General features: G+C 41.0%; 3 protein-coding genes across 3 annotated transcripts; 1 reads left to right on the top strand and 2 right to left on the bottom strand.

Annotated features, from left to right (window-relative positions):
• The first annotated feature begins 662 nt into the window (after positions 1-662).
• Positions 663-6,797, top strand: ftr82 (finTRIM family, member 82). The gene is made up of 7 exons (XM_071901270.2): positions 663-1,354; positions 2,940-3,035; positions 3,282-3,515; positions 4,782-4,941; positions 5,037-5,093; positions 5,330-5,395; positions 5,489-6,797. The coding sequence occupies exons 1-7, from the start codon at positions 758-760 to the stop codon at positions 6,007-6,009; spliced, it is 1,731 nt and encodes a 576-aa protein (XP_071757371.1). The 5' UTR covers positions 663-757; the 3' UTR covers positions 6,010-6,797.
• Positions 6,798-9,599: 2,802 nt separating this feature from the next.
• atp5l (ATP synthase, H+ transporting, mitochondrial F0 complex, subunit g) lies at positions 9,600-12,122 on the bottom strand. Its single transcript, XM_071901667.2, has 3 exons — positions 11,987-12,122; positions 11,407-11,567; positions 9,600-9,801 (listed from the first exon to the last, which is right to left on the bottom strand). Exons 1-3 carry the CDS (start codon positions 12,036-12,038, stop codon positions 9,703-9,705), a joined length of 312 nt encoding a protein of 103 aa, XP_071757768.1. The 5' UTR covers positions 12,039-12,122; the 3' UTR covers positions 9,600-9,702.
• A 1,362-nt stretch (positions 12,123-13,484) lies between these two features.
• Positions 13,485-19,206, bottom strand: nherf4b (NHERF family PDZ scaffold protein 4b). The gene is made up of 11 exons (XM_071900892.2): positions 19,180-19,206; positions 17,412-17,439; positions 16,722-16,786; positions 16,406-16,617; positions 16,091-16,295; positions 15,839-15,975; positions 14,900-15,104; positions 14,617-14,813; positions 13,975-14,187; positions 13,618-13,836; positions 13,485-13,517 (listed from the first exon to the last, which is right to left on the bottom strand). The coding sequence occupies exons 1-11, from the start codon at positions 19,193-19,195 to the stop codon at positions 13,485-13,487; spliced, it is 1,530 nt and encodes a 509-aa protein (XP_071756993.2). The 5' UTR covers positions 19,196-19,206.
• Between the last annotated feature and the right edge of the window lie 347 nt (positions 19,207-19,553).

Here is a 19,553-nt window from a genome sequence, read left to right as displayed (position 1 = left end):
ATTACAAGTAGCTCATAAGCTGAACTCAAATTGTTCTTTGACAAAACACCTGAGGCAGTTTAAACTTTGGACACGGCTACAAATTTTGGGTGATAAAAGCAGCGAACAGGTGCCTTTGAAATTACCCTGAAACTCTGCCTGTGGTCAGAGAGTCTCTATTTGTTTATAGGGTGGTCCATAAAATTCCTAAACTACCTTCGTCTCCATGTTTGTTGGACTGTATCCAGTGTCAAAAGAGACAAAAATTGTGTGGAAATTTAACAGTTAAGAGAAATGTCAAACAGTTTCAGAGTGTGTAGTGTAATTTATCTACAGATGAGTCTTTAGAGAAATCCAACACTACTACAGAAAACACTAGCACATTAGTTTCACTTTTTGTGCCATTTACAGTTCATTCATTCTCCCTCTCCGCCTATCCTCCTTTTCTTCTCCTGTATGCCCGCCCTCTCCCTCTCCCTCTCCCACTCCCTCTCCCTCTCCCTCTCCCTCCCTCTCCCTAAGTCTCCTGCAGCCTTTGCTCGACCTGCTTATCTGAACTGGGCTGGGCTCGATATACTCACAGCACAGGGGGAGGGCCTAGTCTGCTTTCAATCAATAACCTCTGGAATTCAGAAATACAAGTAGGTCCTGTCTCTGGCAGGCTGTACCACAGTCTTGAGGGCGGGCTCCCAGGCGCACTCGACGGTATCCCTGTCTACCTCTGGCATTCTCTCCCTGTCTCTGCAGGTCTGACTGTGTGTTTTGTGTGCCTGTCGCGATGGCTGAGCGTACGTCTCCAGATTACTTCAGCTGCCCCCTGTGTGTGAGCCTCCTGAGGGACCCGGTGGCGATCCCCTGCGGCCACAGCTTCTGTATGGACTGCATCAGCGGCTACTGGAACGAGGCTGACTACACAGGGATCTACATTTGTCCCCAGTGCAAGATCACATTCACCCAGAGGCCCGTGCTGCGGCCCAACGCCACGCTGACCATGGTGGCTGAGAAGATCAAGAAGAGCGGCCTGAACCTCAACCTCAACCTCAACGCAGCCCCGGGGAACACCTACGCCGGGCCGAGCGACGTCCCCTGTGACTTCTGCTCTGGGAAGAAACTCAAGGCCGTCAAGTCCTGCCTGAACTGCCTGGCGTCCTACTGCGAGAAGCACCTGAAGCCCCACTATGAATCGGCCACCTTCAAGAGGCACAAGCTGGTGGACGAGCTGGGGAACCTGGATAGGAAGATCTGCCCGCAGCACCAGAAGTCCCTGGAGCTCTTCTGCCGGACAGACCAGATGTGTATCTGCGCTATCTGCACAGTCAGTGAACACAGGGGCCACGACATCGTCTCCGCTGAGGCAGAGAGGAGCGAGAAACAGGTAAGGAGCAGTTAGTCTTCCTGTTTCTGCTGATGGGTCCTAAAGAGTTGCTTAGAAACTGTAGGACACAGTCATAGCAGTACTGTTCACGTGTTAGAAAAATCACTTGCAATCAACTTCTCAGGAAATGAAGGTGTAATTTCATGATAACATGATGAAGAAAGATAACCAGTGCATTCACTTGTATGACAGAAACCACAAAGCTGAAACTACAGTGCTCAGTCAAGGGAGAATTCAGCTCTAATAGACTCAAAGTTTTTCACAGAGAGATAATTTGACAAGAATCACATCCTTGAGGATCAAATAGGACAGTCTTGTTGAAGTAATGTGAGTTAAGGCAAATGTGGTGTTATTCCCAAACTGCTACCCCCGCACTCTTACTAGTGGTTGTACTTTGACCCATTTCACCAACGCTATCAGCTAGCCTGGCAGGCATTCACCGCCAAAACAAATGCAGCCCTCTGATTAGCTGTGTGGTGGCAGGAGGAGTGTCTCAGTTATCAGCTCTGAAAACTCCTTTTACAGTGTGTGGTGTTCCAGCTGTGGGAAAGATACCACAGAAACATGACTTCATTCTGCCCAGGCTGATTCCCACCTGTGGGAGTGAGCCTGTGGTGATACTGGAGTTTCACGACCAGGAGTCAAGGCCTTCAACACCTCACTCACATTCAAATTACTCACCAATCACATGGCCTGTAAAGCATTGTAGACTAGATAAGAAGTTTCGGCAGCTACTATAAATCTGCATCATTCTGAGCAATTACAATGTATATGCATGAGTGATTTATGAAGGGTATTGTCATGCCATCCAGGGATATGAGCTGAAGTTTTTTTTTTATTACGAGATGAAGTAATAATTCATCCTGTTGAAGTTTTCTTTACTAAATGGGGAGTCTGGTTTCTCTCATCCCCAGATTTACAACCTGAGTCTCACACATCTCACTCCGTCTCTTACTCTCTCCCCTCCCCCTCTCATTTTCATCCCCCCCCTCCCTAGATTCCCCGCATTCCTCAAGCTTATCTTGAAGAATGGGTTGGTGGGCTTGAGTAAAAGCTGAATTAGAAGCCCTCCATTCTGCATGTCAGTCCTCTGTGCACCTTGAAACATCTCTTTAAAAAGTCAGGCAGCGGTACTTTCACATTCCTGACATGGCCAGGATTCCATTACAGATTTCTTCCCCCTCTCCCTCTGAGATAAAAGCCGGCCATACTAAGGAGATTCTTTGAGCGGGGTTTATTAGACATACAGAACAATCTCCCCAGCTATTCCTTGATGAGAAAGAATCCTTCTATTGAACCATTAAATATGAGGCTTTATATCTCGTAAGATGGCACCGCATAGCATTCCACTACAATGAGCCAAGAATGATCACTGACAGAAAAACTGATGTATTACCCAACGTAAGACATAACAAGATTTACTACCCCTCAGTACAACTTTTATCATGAATTATCACAACACTGCATAATAAATTAAGCTAAAGCTGGAAGGCAGTGCAAATGGTGCACGGGATTGCTTTGCAGAAAACAGTGAAAAAGGTGAATATTAAATGTGTGATGTAATTCTCTCTCAATCCATCAACAGAAACTCTTGGGAGTTTCCCAAGCTGAGATTAGACAAAAATGCCAGGAGAGGGTGAAGGAGCTGGAGGAGTTGCGGACTGCTGTGGACTCACTGAAAGTAAGGAAACCAAGGCACTAATATATTGTATTTTTCTACCAACTGTCAGTCTGGATCATTGGTATTTCAACCACCACAAACTTCCTTACTGCAATGATTGTAATAGTGTCGTCTGCATCACTGCTGATTCTTAATAAGCCACAGCAGATGTTCATGACAGTGTAGTTCACCACAGATCCCTTATTAAGGGATCTGTGGTGAACTTAGCAGCAGCTAAAATACTGACATCCTGGGTGTCCTGTCCAGAGCTCAGCCCAGAGAGCCATGGTGGAGAGCCAGAAGATGTTTGAGGACATGATTCGCTCCATCGAGAGGATGAGGTCAGAGGTGACCAAGCTGATCGGCATCAATGAGAAGTCTGCGTTCAACCAGGCTGAGGCTTTGATCGAGCGGCTGGAGCAGGAGATTGATGAGCTGAAGAAGAAGGAGTCTGGCCTCAAGCAGCTGTACAGCACTGAAGACCACATTCATTTCTTGCAGGTGATGTATAGCCTACAGCATCTATTTAAGAAATAACACATGATGAGTTGTCATGTTAATGTTCACTGCGGAGCGATGTGTAAGGGAGGACTTTAACATAGTAAATATCCAGTCTAAAACAGAATTTCAATGTGATATTGACCTAGGATAATTCAGAAGAAAACAGGTCTCTCTCAAAGCCACAAATGAGAGAGAAAACACTCTAATTTGTGGTTGATCAAATGCCGTAAAAATTACAAATTACATTTGGACCAAATATTAGTCAATATTTCAAAGTGGATTGTTGATTGCTACATGTGGGTGTGGCCTTTGAACAGATTGGCTTATTGCTCACAGTGGTTGAACATGATCACTGTGAAACTATATATATATATACATATCAAGCCCTCTGTTACAAGGAAGCATATTAAATTACAAGCAAATCCATTGAAAGAGGAGCCAATTGCTGCACTTTGTTTTGCTATTCACATTTTTGTCGATATCAAGTTGAATGCATACAGATAACTGTCACTGTCTAAATAGATGGATGTCCCTATTACTATAAATCTTGTCGAGTGTCAAAACCGTAAACATTTCCATGTGGATTTGAATGGCAGAATTCCTGTTAGCGGCGATATGACGGGGATAAAGTCCTGTAGTTTTAGCTTTAACTACATCATTGTCCTACAGCAATGAAACCTCCAACACATATTCATCAATTCTTGATTGACACATTTGTCTTCTCTACTGAGATTTGTTTGTGAAAAAAAAAAAAAAGCAATTTCCCAGCCATTTTTGGGGATTTTATGCTTTTTTTTAAGCCTATCAACCCCCAATTTTGTACTGCATGTAGCATTTATGGACTGTAGGCCTATTACACAAATAGTTTATAAATTAGTCAAATCAGATAAATAAATTGGGCACCATTCATTAACGAATTTGCAACAGACTGTGGTCTGTCACAAAATTGTCTCCAACTCCATGACAATTTGTCCAACCATCACAAAACTTGAACTAGTTTTCACTCTAGTTAACACAAATGAGAAGCCATTACATTAAATCCACAATCCATCAATCAACTAACAAGTCAAGACCCTGGATAGACATGTGGGCGCCTGAGGGAAATATTTTTATACTATGGTGGAATGATCATTGGGTTCATATTTAGCAAGTGATCTGTAATGTTTCTCCTCTTCTCACCCACCTCCCCAAAATCTAACTCATGTTGATGCCTATTCATCTTTGTCATGAAGCTAGCTTATCTGACACGTTTTCTTTGACCATCAGAATTTCAACTACCTCTGCACCCCGACTGATGACGGCTTCATACCCAGAGTGACCGTGAACCCCGACTTCTCCTTTGGGGCTGCCAGGAAAGCTGTGGCTGAGATCAAAGAACGTCTGGAGGAGTTTGGCAGAGAGGAACTACTGAAGATCTCCAAGTCAGGTCTGACCTCAACACTGGAAACACAATTGTTTCAAGTGGGAAAATTAAACTCCAGAAACTCAATTTGCTGATTATGAATGTTTTATGTCTTACAGTGAATGAGGTCCCGGTCTACACTACAGAAAGTCGGACATTAGAGAGACGGAGCAGAGGTGAGCATTGTCATTTCCTATAGCAATAGAAGACTAGGAGCTTAGTTATTATGTTCAGTTTATTGTGTGTTTGCCATGAATTGTTGCAAGCAAATTACAAAGCAATTAGATCATAGATTCTTTCAGTTTAAAGAATTGACTCACAAAGCAAATAAACAAAAGGACTGGGTGTGGGTGTGGGCGTATGCAGTTGTGTGTAATACACATTGTCTGACATATTGCTTCTCTGTCTCCAGTCAAAGAAATTACAGTGGACAGTGCTCCTCCTCCAGAGCCCAAAAGCAGAGCAGATTTTATAAAATGTAAGTATCTGGTCCATTTACTTGACTTTTGACCCTTTCTCAACTCAGCCAATAGATACAGACAATAGAACTGTATTGATTCTCTTCATTCAGACTTCTGCCAGCTGAGACTGGACCCCAACACGGCCTACAAGGAGCTGCACCTGTCCGACAGCAGCAGGAAGGTGATCCGGACCAGGGACCTGCAGCCCTACGGAGAAACCCCCGAGAGGTTCGACAGCTTCGCCCAGGTGCTGTGCCGGGAGGCCCTGTCCGGAGGCCGCTTCTACTGGGAGATCGAGTGGAGCGGGGAGTTCTCCATGGGCGTGGCCTACAGGGGCATCAGCCGCAAGGGCAAAGGCTCGCTGTGTCTGCTGGGCTACAACGACAAGTCCTGGAGTCTGCTCTGCTCTGACACAGGCTACTCCGCCTGGCACAACCGAGTGGACAAGGCCATCAACGCCCCCCACTCCCCCAGGATAGGCGTCTACCTGGACCACACCGCAGGCGTCCTGGCGTTCTACAGCATAGGCAACACCATGACGCTGCTACACAGGTTTGAGACCATGTTTGTTGAGCCCCTCTATCCAGGCTTCGGAGTTGGAACCTCAGTGAAGATCTGCCAACTCAAGTGAACACTGATATCCCCCTCTGATTCAATTACTGGAAATCTGAGAATGTTTTGTATATGTTTTGTTTCTCATAATATACAGTAATGCCTTTGGAATATATATTTTTGCAGTAATTGGAAACTGTCCCAAACTACATCAATGAAGTTCTATGAATTTGCTTATTTTTGAAGAAGAGAAGTCCTCCTGAATGTGTATATCCTTTTTTTTATATAGCCTATACATATAACTCTACACATCACATTATAAGGTGTGCATTGTGCTGTCAAGTCACAGTTTGATGATAGTTATCTGTCTATAAGGTGTTATTATAATACATAATTACTACACAATCACACAGTACAATACAATGAAAAGTGTTACCCCATGTAGCAACTGATGATCTAATAACTGCTGGATAATGTAAAAAATGAATAAAATGTCCCTCTAAATGTATTAAAACCTGTAAATGTAATATTTTCCTGGACAACGCTATATAAATAAGCAGATTTTTAATTAATGATGTAATAATAATGACGAATGGTGAATGTAACTAAATTCTACATTCTCATTACATTGTTAGCCAATATTGTTATTGAATCATCAATTAAAAATATGTTACACTCTTATGATGGGTATGGGTAATGTAATAATGTTAATGTTATTACATTCAATTTAGAGGGATATTTTATGACATTTTTAACAAATTATTACATAATCTGACTGTTATTACATAATCAGTTGCTAAACTTCCTTAAAGTTTTGTCACTTGAACTAACCTCTATTTAATGTCTTGTTTATTGATATAAAGGAGAACCAGAGTATAATTATTATTCAAAAAGATCTTGTTTTTTGTGACAAGAATTATTCATTGATAGTTCTCAATAAAGAGTTGAATAAATGAATTGATTGTTGTGTTTTCTAGATGACTTGTTCATCATTTTTTATTTTAATAGAAGATCAATATATTGACTGGACCAAATTGTGTATTATTTATTTTGTTAAATTAGCATTACTCATGTTATAATAGATCTGTCTGATGGTGATTTAGTTAATGATTGTTTTAAGGCATATAATTAGAAAACTGCTACATGCTTTATTTATTTTACTGTTTTTGTCTGAGCATCAGCAAAGGCAAGGTCTAAGATTTCCATAGTTATTCACTCAGCTAGTGAGTTTGAATTGTAGCTCCATTAAAACATGTAACTGGTGTGTGAAACAGCCCATTTACAGTGAGTCAGCAAATCACCTGTTCTGACTTTCAGTGATACTGCACGGTACTTGAAGAGTATTTTATCAGTCCTCATGCACCCTCTGTTGGTTGACTGAAGCTCAACACTAAAAACCCTTTTGAAGCTGGACTGAAATCAAATTTAGATGACTACTTGCTAAAAACAATGTGTTAGCCTATTATCAAATGTAAAGTATACCTGCAAAAGGAACAGCTATTATGCTCCCATTGTTTTTATGGATCACAGATAACACCTTTATCCTCCAAGGTGCACCATCAGTGTACAGTCAGAGGGGTGAGAATGTGTAGTGGACAGGGTATAAACCAGTGTTTCAACATATAAAGTATATGTATTTGAAGTTATTTTAGATTATAAATGTAGACTTGAGATATCCCACATTATTCAGTACAAACAGCAATAGCGGGGTCAAGACAACAAGTTAAATTCCAATGTAGTTTAGGGAAAAGATGGGAAGCTACAGGATGTAGGAAGCTACAGGTTGAGTTGAATGTCAGTGTTTGTCATTCTGTTGCTTAAGGGATCCCCTGGTTTTCCCAATGGAGCCATTTTCCACAGAGATGTGATTAGTTTAATGATGTGCCTGGTAGTCCATGAAATAACACCCCTATAGGAATGTTCTTGACAGACTGGGGATGTGTAAAAATGACTCTCCAATAAGCTATTGCACTGTACCAACTATATTGGTATGGGTACATGAAGTGTCTGTCTAGGTGGAGGGCATATTTGAGACTGGACTAAAATCTTCAGCATTTTCCCAATGTAAATAATTTAGTAGAAAACATAATAGAGTTTTTCTTTTAGGTCTTTATAGTTCAACCCTTGGGCCTTTTGAGAAAATAAGACATTTTCAGTTGTGCATCACTGAGAAGCTTAACCCTTAAACAGTAACTTGATAACTCCTCTTTTGCTGACCTACAAACTTTAACGGTAGGTAACGTTATTAATTTATGGTATTTAGCCTAAGTACCTTAGTGGAATTAATTAACCTAACCTTGTCACAATACACAATGCATTGAATTAAATTGCGCCATGGGCCTGCACAGGATCTGCGCCTATTGAATGAGGGATAGTTGACATGCAGTTTCAGGAGGCGGCCGGAGACGTTTTGAGAGATAACTTGCTGGTTTAGGTGACATTTTAATTAGGGGCCCTATTATATGAATTCGAATTTTCCTCTATTTTACGGTTTATGTAGCCTGATATTCAGACTGAATGGCCACTCCAATCGCTCAACAAAATGTACAAATAGCGAGGCAAAAATCCCCACATCCCCCGGTTTATCTAGACATGCCCCGGTTTATGTGAAAACTACTTACATTTACCGGTTTCTTTGCAGATCCTCCGCACTTGTTCTCTCACAGCTTCACTCCAATGTAAACAAGAGACTGTCATAATAATAATAATGTCATAATGTTGAGAATTAATTTTTTAAGATCCGATTATTGAGTTACCTGCCTCGATGCAGAAATGTTTAAGAATAAATTGCGATGCATCTCAGAATCGATTATCCGAAAGGAATAGAGGAGATAGTTTGACTTCAGTGTTGGTTTTGCATTTATGCAGTAGTGTTAAATATTAGTTATTTAGGTAGCCTACTTATTTGGTTTAGATAAGTTAAATGGAGGGAGGAAGGGGATATAGTTTGATTGCACTGTTGGTTTTGCATTATTTATGCAGTCGTTAAATATTAGTTATTTACAGTTCTTATCTGGTTTAGTTAAGGTAAATGGTGGGAGGGATGTTGCTCTCTCTCTCTCGCTCTCCATTTAACCCCCACCCCCCAAATTTAACTTAACCAAATAACTAATATTTAACACTACTGCATACATAATGCAAAACCAACAGTGCAATCAAACTATACCCCCCCCCCCTTTAACATAACTGAATAATTCATATTTAACACTATTGCATAAATACTGCAAAACCAACAGTGTAATCAATCTGAATTTCCATAATAATTGCATTTCCATAATAACAATTCCATAATTTTGCATGAATATGCCAACACATAATCATTCAATACTTTTGAACTGCACAGTGGGTAGAGAAAATGAATGATAAAAACATGGGGTTTGGGTCATTTTCAAAATAAATTTCTATCATTTAAATATGTTTTATTTACCCTTGAATGAAATGAGGGTTATGTAAGCAGACACCCTGCATAGCATTTGTTAGATTTTGCTGTATTTTAAGTGGGTTTAATCCATTGTTGAGGATGTAACTTTACTGTAATAGGTCTTGCTAAGTGTTTGTTAGAAGTAACACATTAGGTTTTAAAACTTCTGTTTTTGTACATGATAAATGCATGTTATATTAAAATGGCCTTCTAGTATACCAAGAAAGCAAGCACTCAAAAACACACAATGTAGTTCTTCAACAATAGACATTTATTTATTGGATCCCAAGATTGGTGCAGGAAGTTGAGCATACAACGCTCAAGAAAAAAAGCATCAGGACAGTCCAACATTCAGACAGCATAGCCAATAAGGCCTCCTTTGCCGATGCACTCTCCGATATAGAACCACATCAGCACCTCAGTGGCCACCAGTCCATTCCTTAATGCATCCTGTGAGAAAAACAAATTGAAATTAGCCAACACTTACATTTGCCAGCTAGGGATATTTATCAGACAAAACGTCTGAGAAAATGTTTTCCTGCCAGACAATCCCGTTTCCCCATTAATTTATATGTTTACATACATTTTAAGTTTTTACAGTGTAGGGTGAAACAATGAAAAGAGATAAATAAAATGCCACTTCAGATGGGTTCTTTTCAAATGGCTGAAGGGCCTTTGGCTAGTGCTGTGAAACAGCTGCCAAGGACCATTGGCAAGACTTAAAAAACACTTGGAGTTAAGATTTTAAGTCTCCCATTGCACAAAATGACCATAATATATCTTTGCGGATTTGATAGGGCTGTTGAGCAATAACAATGACTCAGCAATTAGCCTACTTTGCCAGGTGCAGAGATTTTTGCCTTTCAAAACTCACTTAACGGCCTGTTCTCTGTTTTGGAACAAAACTCTCTGCCCATTGGAATTTCAAGACACGGCCAATCTCCTCCCCACCACTCGCAATTTCAACGGCTCGACGATGGAGGACAGTGCTATGAGTGAGTGAAGGGCATCGCAAGACATTTCACTCTCAAGTCAAAAATGCAAATGACAAACCAGTGTTGCCATTACAGTATTTCACATTGTGATGCATCACCTCTTTACTGGACATTTCTGTTGTATCTCTGCTCTAATTAGCTAGCTTAATCATCTCTGTGAAAATGTGAGTTCATTATTTGTGTCAATTATGGGCCAACGTAAGCTGTGCCAGTCACCTGTCAATTGTTGCAATTCCTTGGTCGCCGATACAGATCAATGAGTTTTACAGACAGCATTACTATCCTATATTGATGTGAATCAAGCTCTGTGTGCCATCATTCTTTTTGAGTGTTCATGATAATGCTGAGGAGAGGACAGTGTTGTCATGAGATGTTTTTTTAACACCCCAGTTAAAGTTCTGCTAACGATTCAGGCTGTCCTTTTACAAGATTTTCATTGGGCCACCAATAATTGCTTAACCAAAACAATTTAGGTCGATAAATGGCATGCCATCTCCAGTAAGATTTTTGGATGAGCAGCTTCATAATAGAGCTTCATAGAGTTCATAATTTGACTGAGACTTGATCATACATCTCATATCTGCAGACCACTAGAAGGCTCTGCAGAATGCCCTAGTAACTGGAAACTGCTAAACTCCTGTGCCATCTCTGCTTGCAACAGGGTTAAACACAACAGGAATTCAGAAGTAAAACCGCTTCTCATTTGTAAATGTGTGTAAACTAATTCACTTCACCCTAAAATTTAGATGCATGTTATTGTGTTTCCCACTGACATGGCATGTCACTGTGGTTGATGGTGTAAATCTTACATAACTGATGAGACAGAAAACCGTCATTAGGACTAGGAGGTCTAATGGCAGACAACACCTTATAAGTTGCTCAGTGAAAACCTCAGATCTACAGCCTATCACATAGCATAGCACATCAGTGTAAGCTAATGGGCTTACAAAGTCAAATGTGTAACTGCACATCTAATCTTGACAAATGATTCAGACACAGTTTCAGTTCTAGACATTGTCTAGATTCTGTCTAGATCTGTCAGGCTCTGATATCCAGGCACCTTCACTGTAGTTTGTCCAAGGCGTCCTGACTGGAAACCCTTAATGATGTTTGTAGCCCCTTCAATGGCCTTGGGGATCTCAGCGGGGGAAGGAGGGACCAGTTCAACACGGGCGTAATACCAGAAGGTCGCTAGCCGGGGTTTGGAGTAGGTGACAGCGGCTAGGAGAGAGAAAACACAGCGGTCATGGCTCAGACGGTGTTTCCCCATGCTATCGGTGGCTAGCCGCGTTCCACATTTAACGTTAGTGCTGCAGGGACGTCCTGCTTGCTAGCATTACCTAACGAGCTATTTGGCCTCTATTCATACAGTGTAAACTATATCAGTTTCGCATCATAACTAGTCTACAAACAAATTAGGAAAGAAACAACAGACAAATTTCCACTTCACTGATTAACGTACTTTCTGCTCTAGGCAACATTAGATAACATTAATTCCAGTTAGCCGTCTCTGTGGCTAGGTCACGGTGCTGTTCATAACATTAGCCTAGCTAGCTAATGCCTGCCAATGAAGCTGTTATTTATTTCCACGCATCTTCCCATAATTAGTTGCATGTTGTAGTAGCAACAATTCAACTTACCGCCGACCAATGTAGGTACTTTTGCCACCAATTTCTGCACTGCCTGTGCCATGTTGAAACGTTATTGGAACCACACGGCTTACTGTTCCCACTGGCCGTGTCAGCCGACTGAATGTCACCTCCAGCAGAAAGACCCACAAGTGCAGCTGGCCACGTAACTGCCTGTATAGAAACAGGCTGCTCTGCACGGTCTACACTACAGCTACAGTCATTGGTCTACACCGATAATATAATACCCTACTGCCATGGTCTACACCAGTGGTTCTCAAACTGAGGTCCCTCAGTCCCTCAAGGATTCAATGTGTGTGTCCGGACAAAATTAGTATTTAATTATCTAGAAATGATCCAATTTAGAAATTGAATAGGAGTGACTTATAGGTTCACTCTCCACATTATCTCCTAGCCTACAGTGTTATACAATTCAGTGTATATATTGAGAGATATTTTGTCTTTGTAGGTATGAGGGCCACATACTATATTTGTTGCATTTATGCAGGAGCAAAGGTTCAAGTGCATTCATTTAGAATGGCAATAAAACCACAGCATCAGTCTGGTATGTTAAATAATTTAATGGAGCCCAAGAGCCACTTAGAATTAGAAGTAAAAGTATTTTCCCAGGTTTAATCATAAAAATCATCATGGTTAGTTGTTGAAAATAAGTCTACAACACATATAGGAAATATACTCACAGAGGCAAAGGTCCATGACACCCTAGGACACCTACCAAATGCCCCTTTGGAATTTTAATGCATTTGTGTATTTTCTGCACAGTGTCATATGCGTGACTTCATGGCAAACAGGTGGGGAATATTCAAACTTTAGGTGCCAAATGGCAATACACTTTAAAATGTTAGTACAATGCAAAAATGATCCATCATTCTACAACTTTTACTGTCAGCTACATACATAATGCAGGAATACACCTTCTCTACAAGAACAAACATTTTAATTGTGTCAAATACAAGTTATGTTCCGCTTCTACGTAATAGAATTAATTTGACCATCACCTATCTTTCCTTTTAATGAGATGATGTGCATGTGACTTTAATCAACCCAAAAAAGTATTGATTAACATTTCTGAAGTTATTACACATTAAGCTGTGGTGTATTTCATGTCTTTTTATACTCCATTTTATTGTGCAGTTATCTCTTTCTGATTAAGATAATGTCTGCTTATTATTGAACAAGACTAACACTGTAAATGTAGGCTACTAAATCCCTAAATGTCATAATGCAGAGTCACACAAATCACTTTTAAGAAAATTGCTTTGTGGTTTGTGCACTTGAGACTGCTTGTACATTTCTTCAGAGATTTATTTTGCTTATTTAACTGTTTCATCTTTTGGATTAATTTGAGAAACCCAAAAATCAGATTAAGGCAACTTTGAGCAATATATATACTCTTCTGTGAGATTAACATTTTCTTGCTCAACTCCAGTCGATGTCTCCTCAGTGGGATATTGGGGGATGCCATCAGGATTGCGTGAGCATTTGTCACTCACAGAGCCGATATCTCCTGAGTTTCTTCCTCCTGTGGAGTTACAAACGAAATAAACTTAAAATGGTGCTCACTGAAATTATAAATTAACTCCAAGAAGATTATCTTGTTGTTGTTGTTTTTGTTTTTTTACCTCAGAGTCAATGGCATCTCTAGTAGAGGGCGTCTGATTCTGATTCACCTTGTTGTAGCTACTCTTATCCATAACCAATAAGGAAAGAAAATTCCCCCCTTCCTTCACAATCATAATCACATCTTCCAGATATTTCCCCTCCACAGTATGTCCATTGATCTCCATCACCACGTCCCCCTCAAGTAGTCCTGCTGTCTGCCCAGAGCCTCCCAGAGCCACCTACAGGAGGAGAAGAAGAACCAACACCATATAAAAACCATCAGAATAAAAAATAACACCCCGGCATCCTCCAATAAAGACTTACAGCAATGCTTTAACAATTGTCAAATAAATATCCAGTCACTATTTCATCCGTACCTGGCTGACGAAGGTCCCGGGACTCTGTGGGACACAGCCCAGGTTAAAGCCAAACCCCAAAGGGCCTTTCTGGAGAGAGCAGAGTCTTGGACTGGACAAGCCAACTGTTTCCCCTTGTGATGTCTGCTGTGCTGCCACAGAGGTTGGCACACTGCTCTCTTTTCCTCTCTCACCAGCATCGTCCCCACAGAAGAGAAGAGGCGATAGACCCAGCTGCAGTAAATGAAATGTAGAAAGTAAACACAAGGGGCATCAACTCACTAAAATCTGAAGTCCCTGCATCTGATATCATTTGCCATGACAACTTCCAAACCTGCATATACAGACTAAATATCAGAAGATTAATTATTATTTGGTCACCAAACTATCTTGCACAGATACACACAGCTTAGAGGGAACATTGGTTTTAGATGTGGCTTCCAAATAGATTTCTGTTGATTTTCGCTTGACGTATGCTCTCTATTCTAATGATGAAAATACAAGATCAAACTTGGATTCCCTCGGACTAAGGTATGGAGAGTGCCACACCATGCCGTGCCCAGCCGGCACCCATGAATAACCACTTGATTATTAGATATATGTAATATAAGCCATGGTGTTTTACAGAAACCTTTGTCCTAGCTGGTTACTGTTCTCACCCACCTGGGTGTAGAACTCTAGTCCTTGTGGAGTGATGGTGGTGAGGTCGACCTGTTGGCCTCCCTGCCTCACTCTGTCCACAATCTCCTCATGCTTCAGCGGCTCCACTGACTCCCCATTGACCTCCAGCAGCAGCTCTCCTTCCTGCAAACCCGCTCTGTCTGCTGGACTGCCACAGTCCACCTCACCCAGAACATGAGCTATTGTTGAAAATACACAGAAAATAAGTCAGAGTCCAAAAGGTAGAGGGCATGTGTTCGAATTTTGTGGCGTTTTTCCCCCTCACCTATGCGTCCTGATGGCGTCTTCTCCTGCCTCAGGAAGAAGCCGTAGCCCTCGGGCCCAGAGACCAGGTGGCGTGTCCTGGCTGTGTGAGGCAGGTTATGTGGAACAGCCATGGCAGGCAGAATGGGCATCCTCTGCCGGACATAGCTGTTCTCACTCTCACTGTCAATCACCAAGATGGTGATGTGATTGCCACATTTTTTCACCTACAATAAAACATTCTTTATTATTGCCAGACAAGGTTGGAAGTAACAAATTACATTTACTCTTGTTATTGCATTGTGTTTTTGTATACATGCATTTTTGAGCATTTTTTAAGCCAGTAATTTTGTATAGGAGGATACGAGAAACCAAAGTTATCAACTTGAAGTGAAAAGAATTTAAATGCCTTTATTGCATTGGCAAGTTCTAAATACAGAACATGATTAAAAACTAGTAATTTTGTATGTTTTGACTGAAATATTTTACTTGCCTTAAATTGCCTCCATTTCAAAGTACTACATCAGAGTCTAGCCAACGGTAAAATGTGAAATTGTGGAGCTAATAGCAGTAAACAGTCAGTCAGCAGAGAAGACATGTGAAGCATGAGTTTACTTTGTTTATGGGCTTCATTTCGATTTTTTAAATAAGGGAAGAGAGTTCAAATTCTATCTCCTTTTGTCCTTTTAGCATTGCATAGGAAAGATCATAGGTAACAATGTTCTCTCTTCAAAATTAACTCAGTAACTTTTACATTTTTCAATGAGATACTTTTACTTGTAGATTTTGACACCAGTAATTTTACTTCTACTCAAGTAAATTTTCAGCAAAGCAACAGTACTTCTACTTGAGTAGGATATTTTCCACCCTTGCTCCTGGTAACCCAGAACGTTTATGTAGATACCTATGAGGAGGGATAAAATTGATTGTGAAACAGCTTATTACACATGACACTACGCACCATCTTGCTGAGTGCAGAGTGTGTGAGATCAGACACTGTTGCTCCGTTCATCCACACCAGACGATCCCCCTTACACACCCCCGCCCTCTGGGCTGGGCCTCCTGCCACCAGGCTCACAGAGAACCGACCCTTCTCTCCTACAGGGAGGAACAGGGGGAGAAACTGCTGGAGAAGAACTGCACTGTACGAACGGCAGACTTTAAATGAAGGTCCTGCTCTCAAATCCAGGGCGATTACCATTGGCAACATTACCTTCCACAGGTGTGAAGTTGATGCCCAGGCCTGAGGCGGGGTCCCTGCTGATGTGACAGAGCCTGGGGGGTTTGCAGCCCTCGGCCTTGTGTGTTCTGGTGAGGGTTCGGAGGTCTTGACCCCGGGACACAGCCTGCTCATACTCCTCCCCATCCAGCACTAATAAACACAGCTGGTGTCCACTTAGCTTTATCTTCCTGGCCACCTGATTCATAAAGACAGAGACACAGTAGCTCCAGTTAGAATATGTTATTGCATATATCCTATCAGTCCTTATGAGCAGCTTATGTCATTTAACTTATGTAAGAGTCGCACCTCGGGGTGAGAAACGTCATCAACAAAGCAGTTGTTGACTTCCAGAAGCCTGTCTCCATCTCGGAGGCCGCTGCGCTCCGCCACCCCCAGCGACGTCACGTTTCTGATAATATGACCTTGGCAGCCCATCTCCACCCGCAGATGGAAACCATAGGACTGCCCCTCGTCCCGTCTGAGAGCACACAGACGAGGTTTGGGCGTGGACACCGAGTCTGAAGAGCAGGAGATGGATAAGTGCTGTCATGTCTTCTCAGAGCACAGTTTACTCACCGTCTGATTGAATATATTTGGAAATGTTGTAACATATGTGAAGTACCTGCATCGTCTGTGATGACCATCACTGGGTTGTCTATTCCCTCTTTAGGATTGAATGTAAATTTCCTTCAAAAGGAAAAAGAGGAGCCATTTGACATTGCTTTTCAGTTACAAAGTACTGAATACCCAAGTTCAGACCTAAACTTTAGGTCTAATATTCAACGAATAAATTACTATATAATGGAATGCTTATTTTCTCACTTTTGATTACATTGCTGTAATCATTAGTACACGCTAACAGCACAATCATATCTGTAGTGTTCTAAATCATGATGACAATAACAAAAGCATTTATCTGTGCAGTCGAGGGCTTATCTTGGGCCCAAAGTCTTAAAGGCGACTATCTACCAGTTCCAAAAGTCAACATGCCAAGCAGAGTCAAATACAATATTTCAAAAATCCTCTCTGGCTGTATGCGCAGAAAAATAATGTAACATACTATTTTGGGACACAAGAAGCTCCAGACTGTTACTCTGTTTTTCAGGCTAAACTCCCAACTCTGATCTGTCATGAATGTCTTCTCTCCTACGTACATAACTTCATTAAGCTGTCTGAGCGGCTTAAATAATTATTATTACACATATTTGAATATTTTCCACATTAAAATTGTTACGTTTTGAATGGTGCAATGAAATAATGAAGTTACTTTTAAAAATATGGATATTAGTGTGAAAAAGGAGATGAAACTTACTCTGTCAGCCCTATTACTTCCACCAAACCTTGAAAAACAGAGATCATATCAAGTTAATTGTTTTAGCAGCACAAACTGAGGTAGTGAAATTAATATAAAAAATGATTATGTTTATCATAAATATGACAGCTAGCTCCCATATTCATTTTAAATCTGTATTGAAATCACACACTCCAGATCAAATTTTGTAGCATACCAACACAAATTATACATGAAATCATTAACTGCTGTCAATCACAGATCCATTTGAACTTACAGCTTTATGAAAGTCTGCGCGGTTCTGTCCACTAAACCATTCTCTTTAAAGCTGAGAGGCATCTGCTCAAGAGTGAGACTGGTGTGTGAGCCTTGCATGACAAATCTGCTGACTACAATTATCAGGTGGAACCATAAAGCAAGGTTCGACAGAGTGTGATTACCTTTAGCCTTTGTCCTGTCTACAAAAAGAGGAAATTAAAGAGCTGTTTCTAATAAAGTCAAACAAAAAATTAGAGTTGCAAATGTCTAATAAATATTTCATAATAATGAAATTACGGCCCAAGAGGAGAAAAATCCATCAGAACTGGGGCGGACCTGTCAGTCAGTCAGACTTGGGTCAAACAGCATTTGTTAATAAATCCTAGCGTTTGTTTTAGTCTGCTTGGAGCAGCAGGTAGACGGGGTTTACTGCAGCAGGACAAGTGAGATACTGGCAGATATTGTCAGTCACAGAAATATATACTTTGGCCTTCAAATAGTTTAAACAATCTGGCACTCCTTGTTTTTTTGTGGCCAAACCCATCCGTTTTTTGCTCCAAGCAGGTTAAAATAAATGGAAAGAATTATTAGAAAATTCTATTTGACCCAGATCTACTGTCAGCTCATAACATTTTTAGGGAGGGTAAAATAAAAACAAAACCAGCATTTTACAGTACTTCTACAAATTTCCTCCCCCTTATGCGTCTCCTTCATCTGTTTGATTAATTGGGTAGTAAATCAGTTTAGACCACTTTGATGCCCGACACCTGGATAGACCAGAGGATGGCAGAAGTTGGTCATGTGCCTTGATGATGCAACTGGCAGAAAGTAGATGATGTCACCAACGCATCTACTAACCATCTGCTCTCAAATGAAATCCAACACCGCCTCTCTCACATCACATCTGAGTGGCTGAGCCCTCACTGATCACAGCTGGTTATACCACAGGCAGGCACTTTGGTGCAGCTAATGGGTCACTGTTTGCTTTTCCCCACCATAAACCTTCTTTCTCCTGTTCTAGGACACAGTGACGCTGCAGACACACACACAAAGCCCTGCTGAGGCTCAACTGGCTCTGGTGAATATTCATAATTAGCTGACCTACTATACAGACATAAGTATGTGAAACCAGGACTAATGATCACTGCTGAATATATCATTTGTGATATGCAAATACCATCTGCCTTAAATGTATCTCACAGCTATCATGCAAGGGGTAAAATCAGTGTTCAGTTTGTTCAACTCCAAGAAGTGAAGGTGTAGAGGTAAAGTGAGGTAAAATCTATATTTTGTAAGGGGGTAGTTTATTTATTTGTCAATACTGTGGATTACTTTTTCCTCTCATTCCATCTCAATTTGCTCCCAACATTTCATAATGCAGTATCTTCAGCAGAGAAAAACAGAAAGAAAGCACAATGTAGTGACTTTACTACAAGATAAAAAGACAGCAGAACGGATGAGAAACACCATAGAGATAAAAACACGCCAGCTGGAAAAAGATAGGGAAAATGCAAAGGTTTGAATGTAGTACCTGTAGTTTGTCTCATGTTGAGTCTCTTTCCCATCAGGTAGCAGAGAAGCAGACAGAGGGATGTAACAGTGTATTTCCTCAAACTGTTACATTAACCACAGTGAAACTCCTCCCATTTCCACTTACTTAAGTGACAAGTGCCAGTGCCAGGCTTAATGTTTAATCTCTGTGTGTGAGGTTTTGAGTGCGCACACGCACATACATGTGCATGCATGCAACTTCTGCCTTGCATCAGAGCAAGACCATCCCTCACTGTTCTGTCTCAAATAACTTCTCAGTTACAGTCATTTTGGAATAGTTACAAGTGGCTTTAGTGCTGACAAGTGACAACATTAAGAGGGAAATGTCGGTTTGAAGAGCTGAAGGTGTGTGTG

This window comes from Centroberyx gerrardi, chromosome 11, assembly GCF_048128805.1.
Source record: "Centroberyx gerrardi isolate f3 chromosome 11, fCenGer3.hap1.cur.20231027, whole genome shotgun sequence".
Classification (NCBI taxonomy): Eukaryota; Metazoa; Chordata; class Actinopteri; order Beryciformes; family Berycidae; genus Centroberyx; species Centroberyx gerrardi.
The sequence above is the reverse complement of the archived record's forward strand: the minus strand, read 5'-3'. Positions and strand labels throughout refer to the sequence as shown.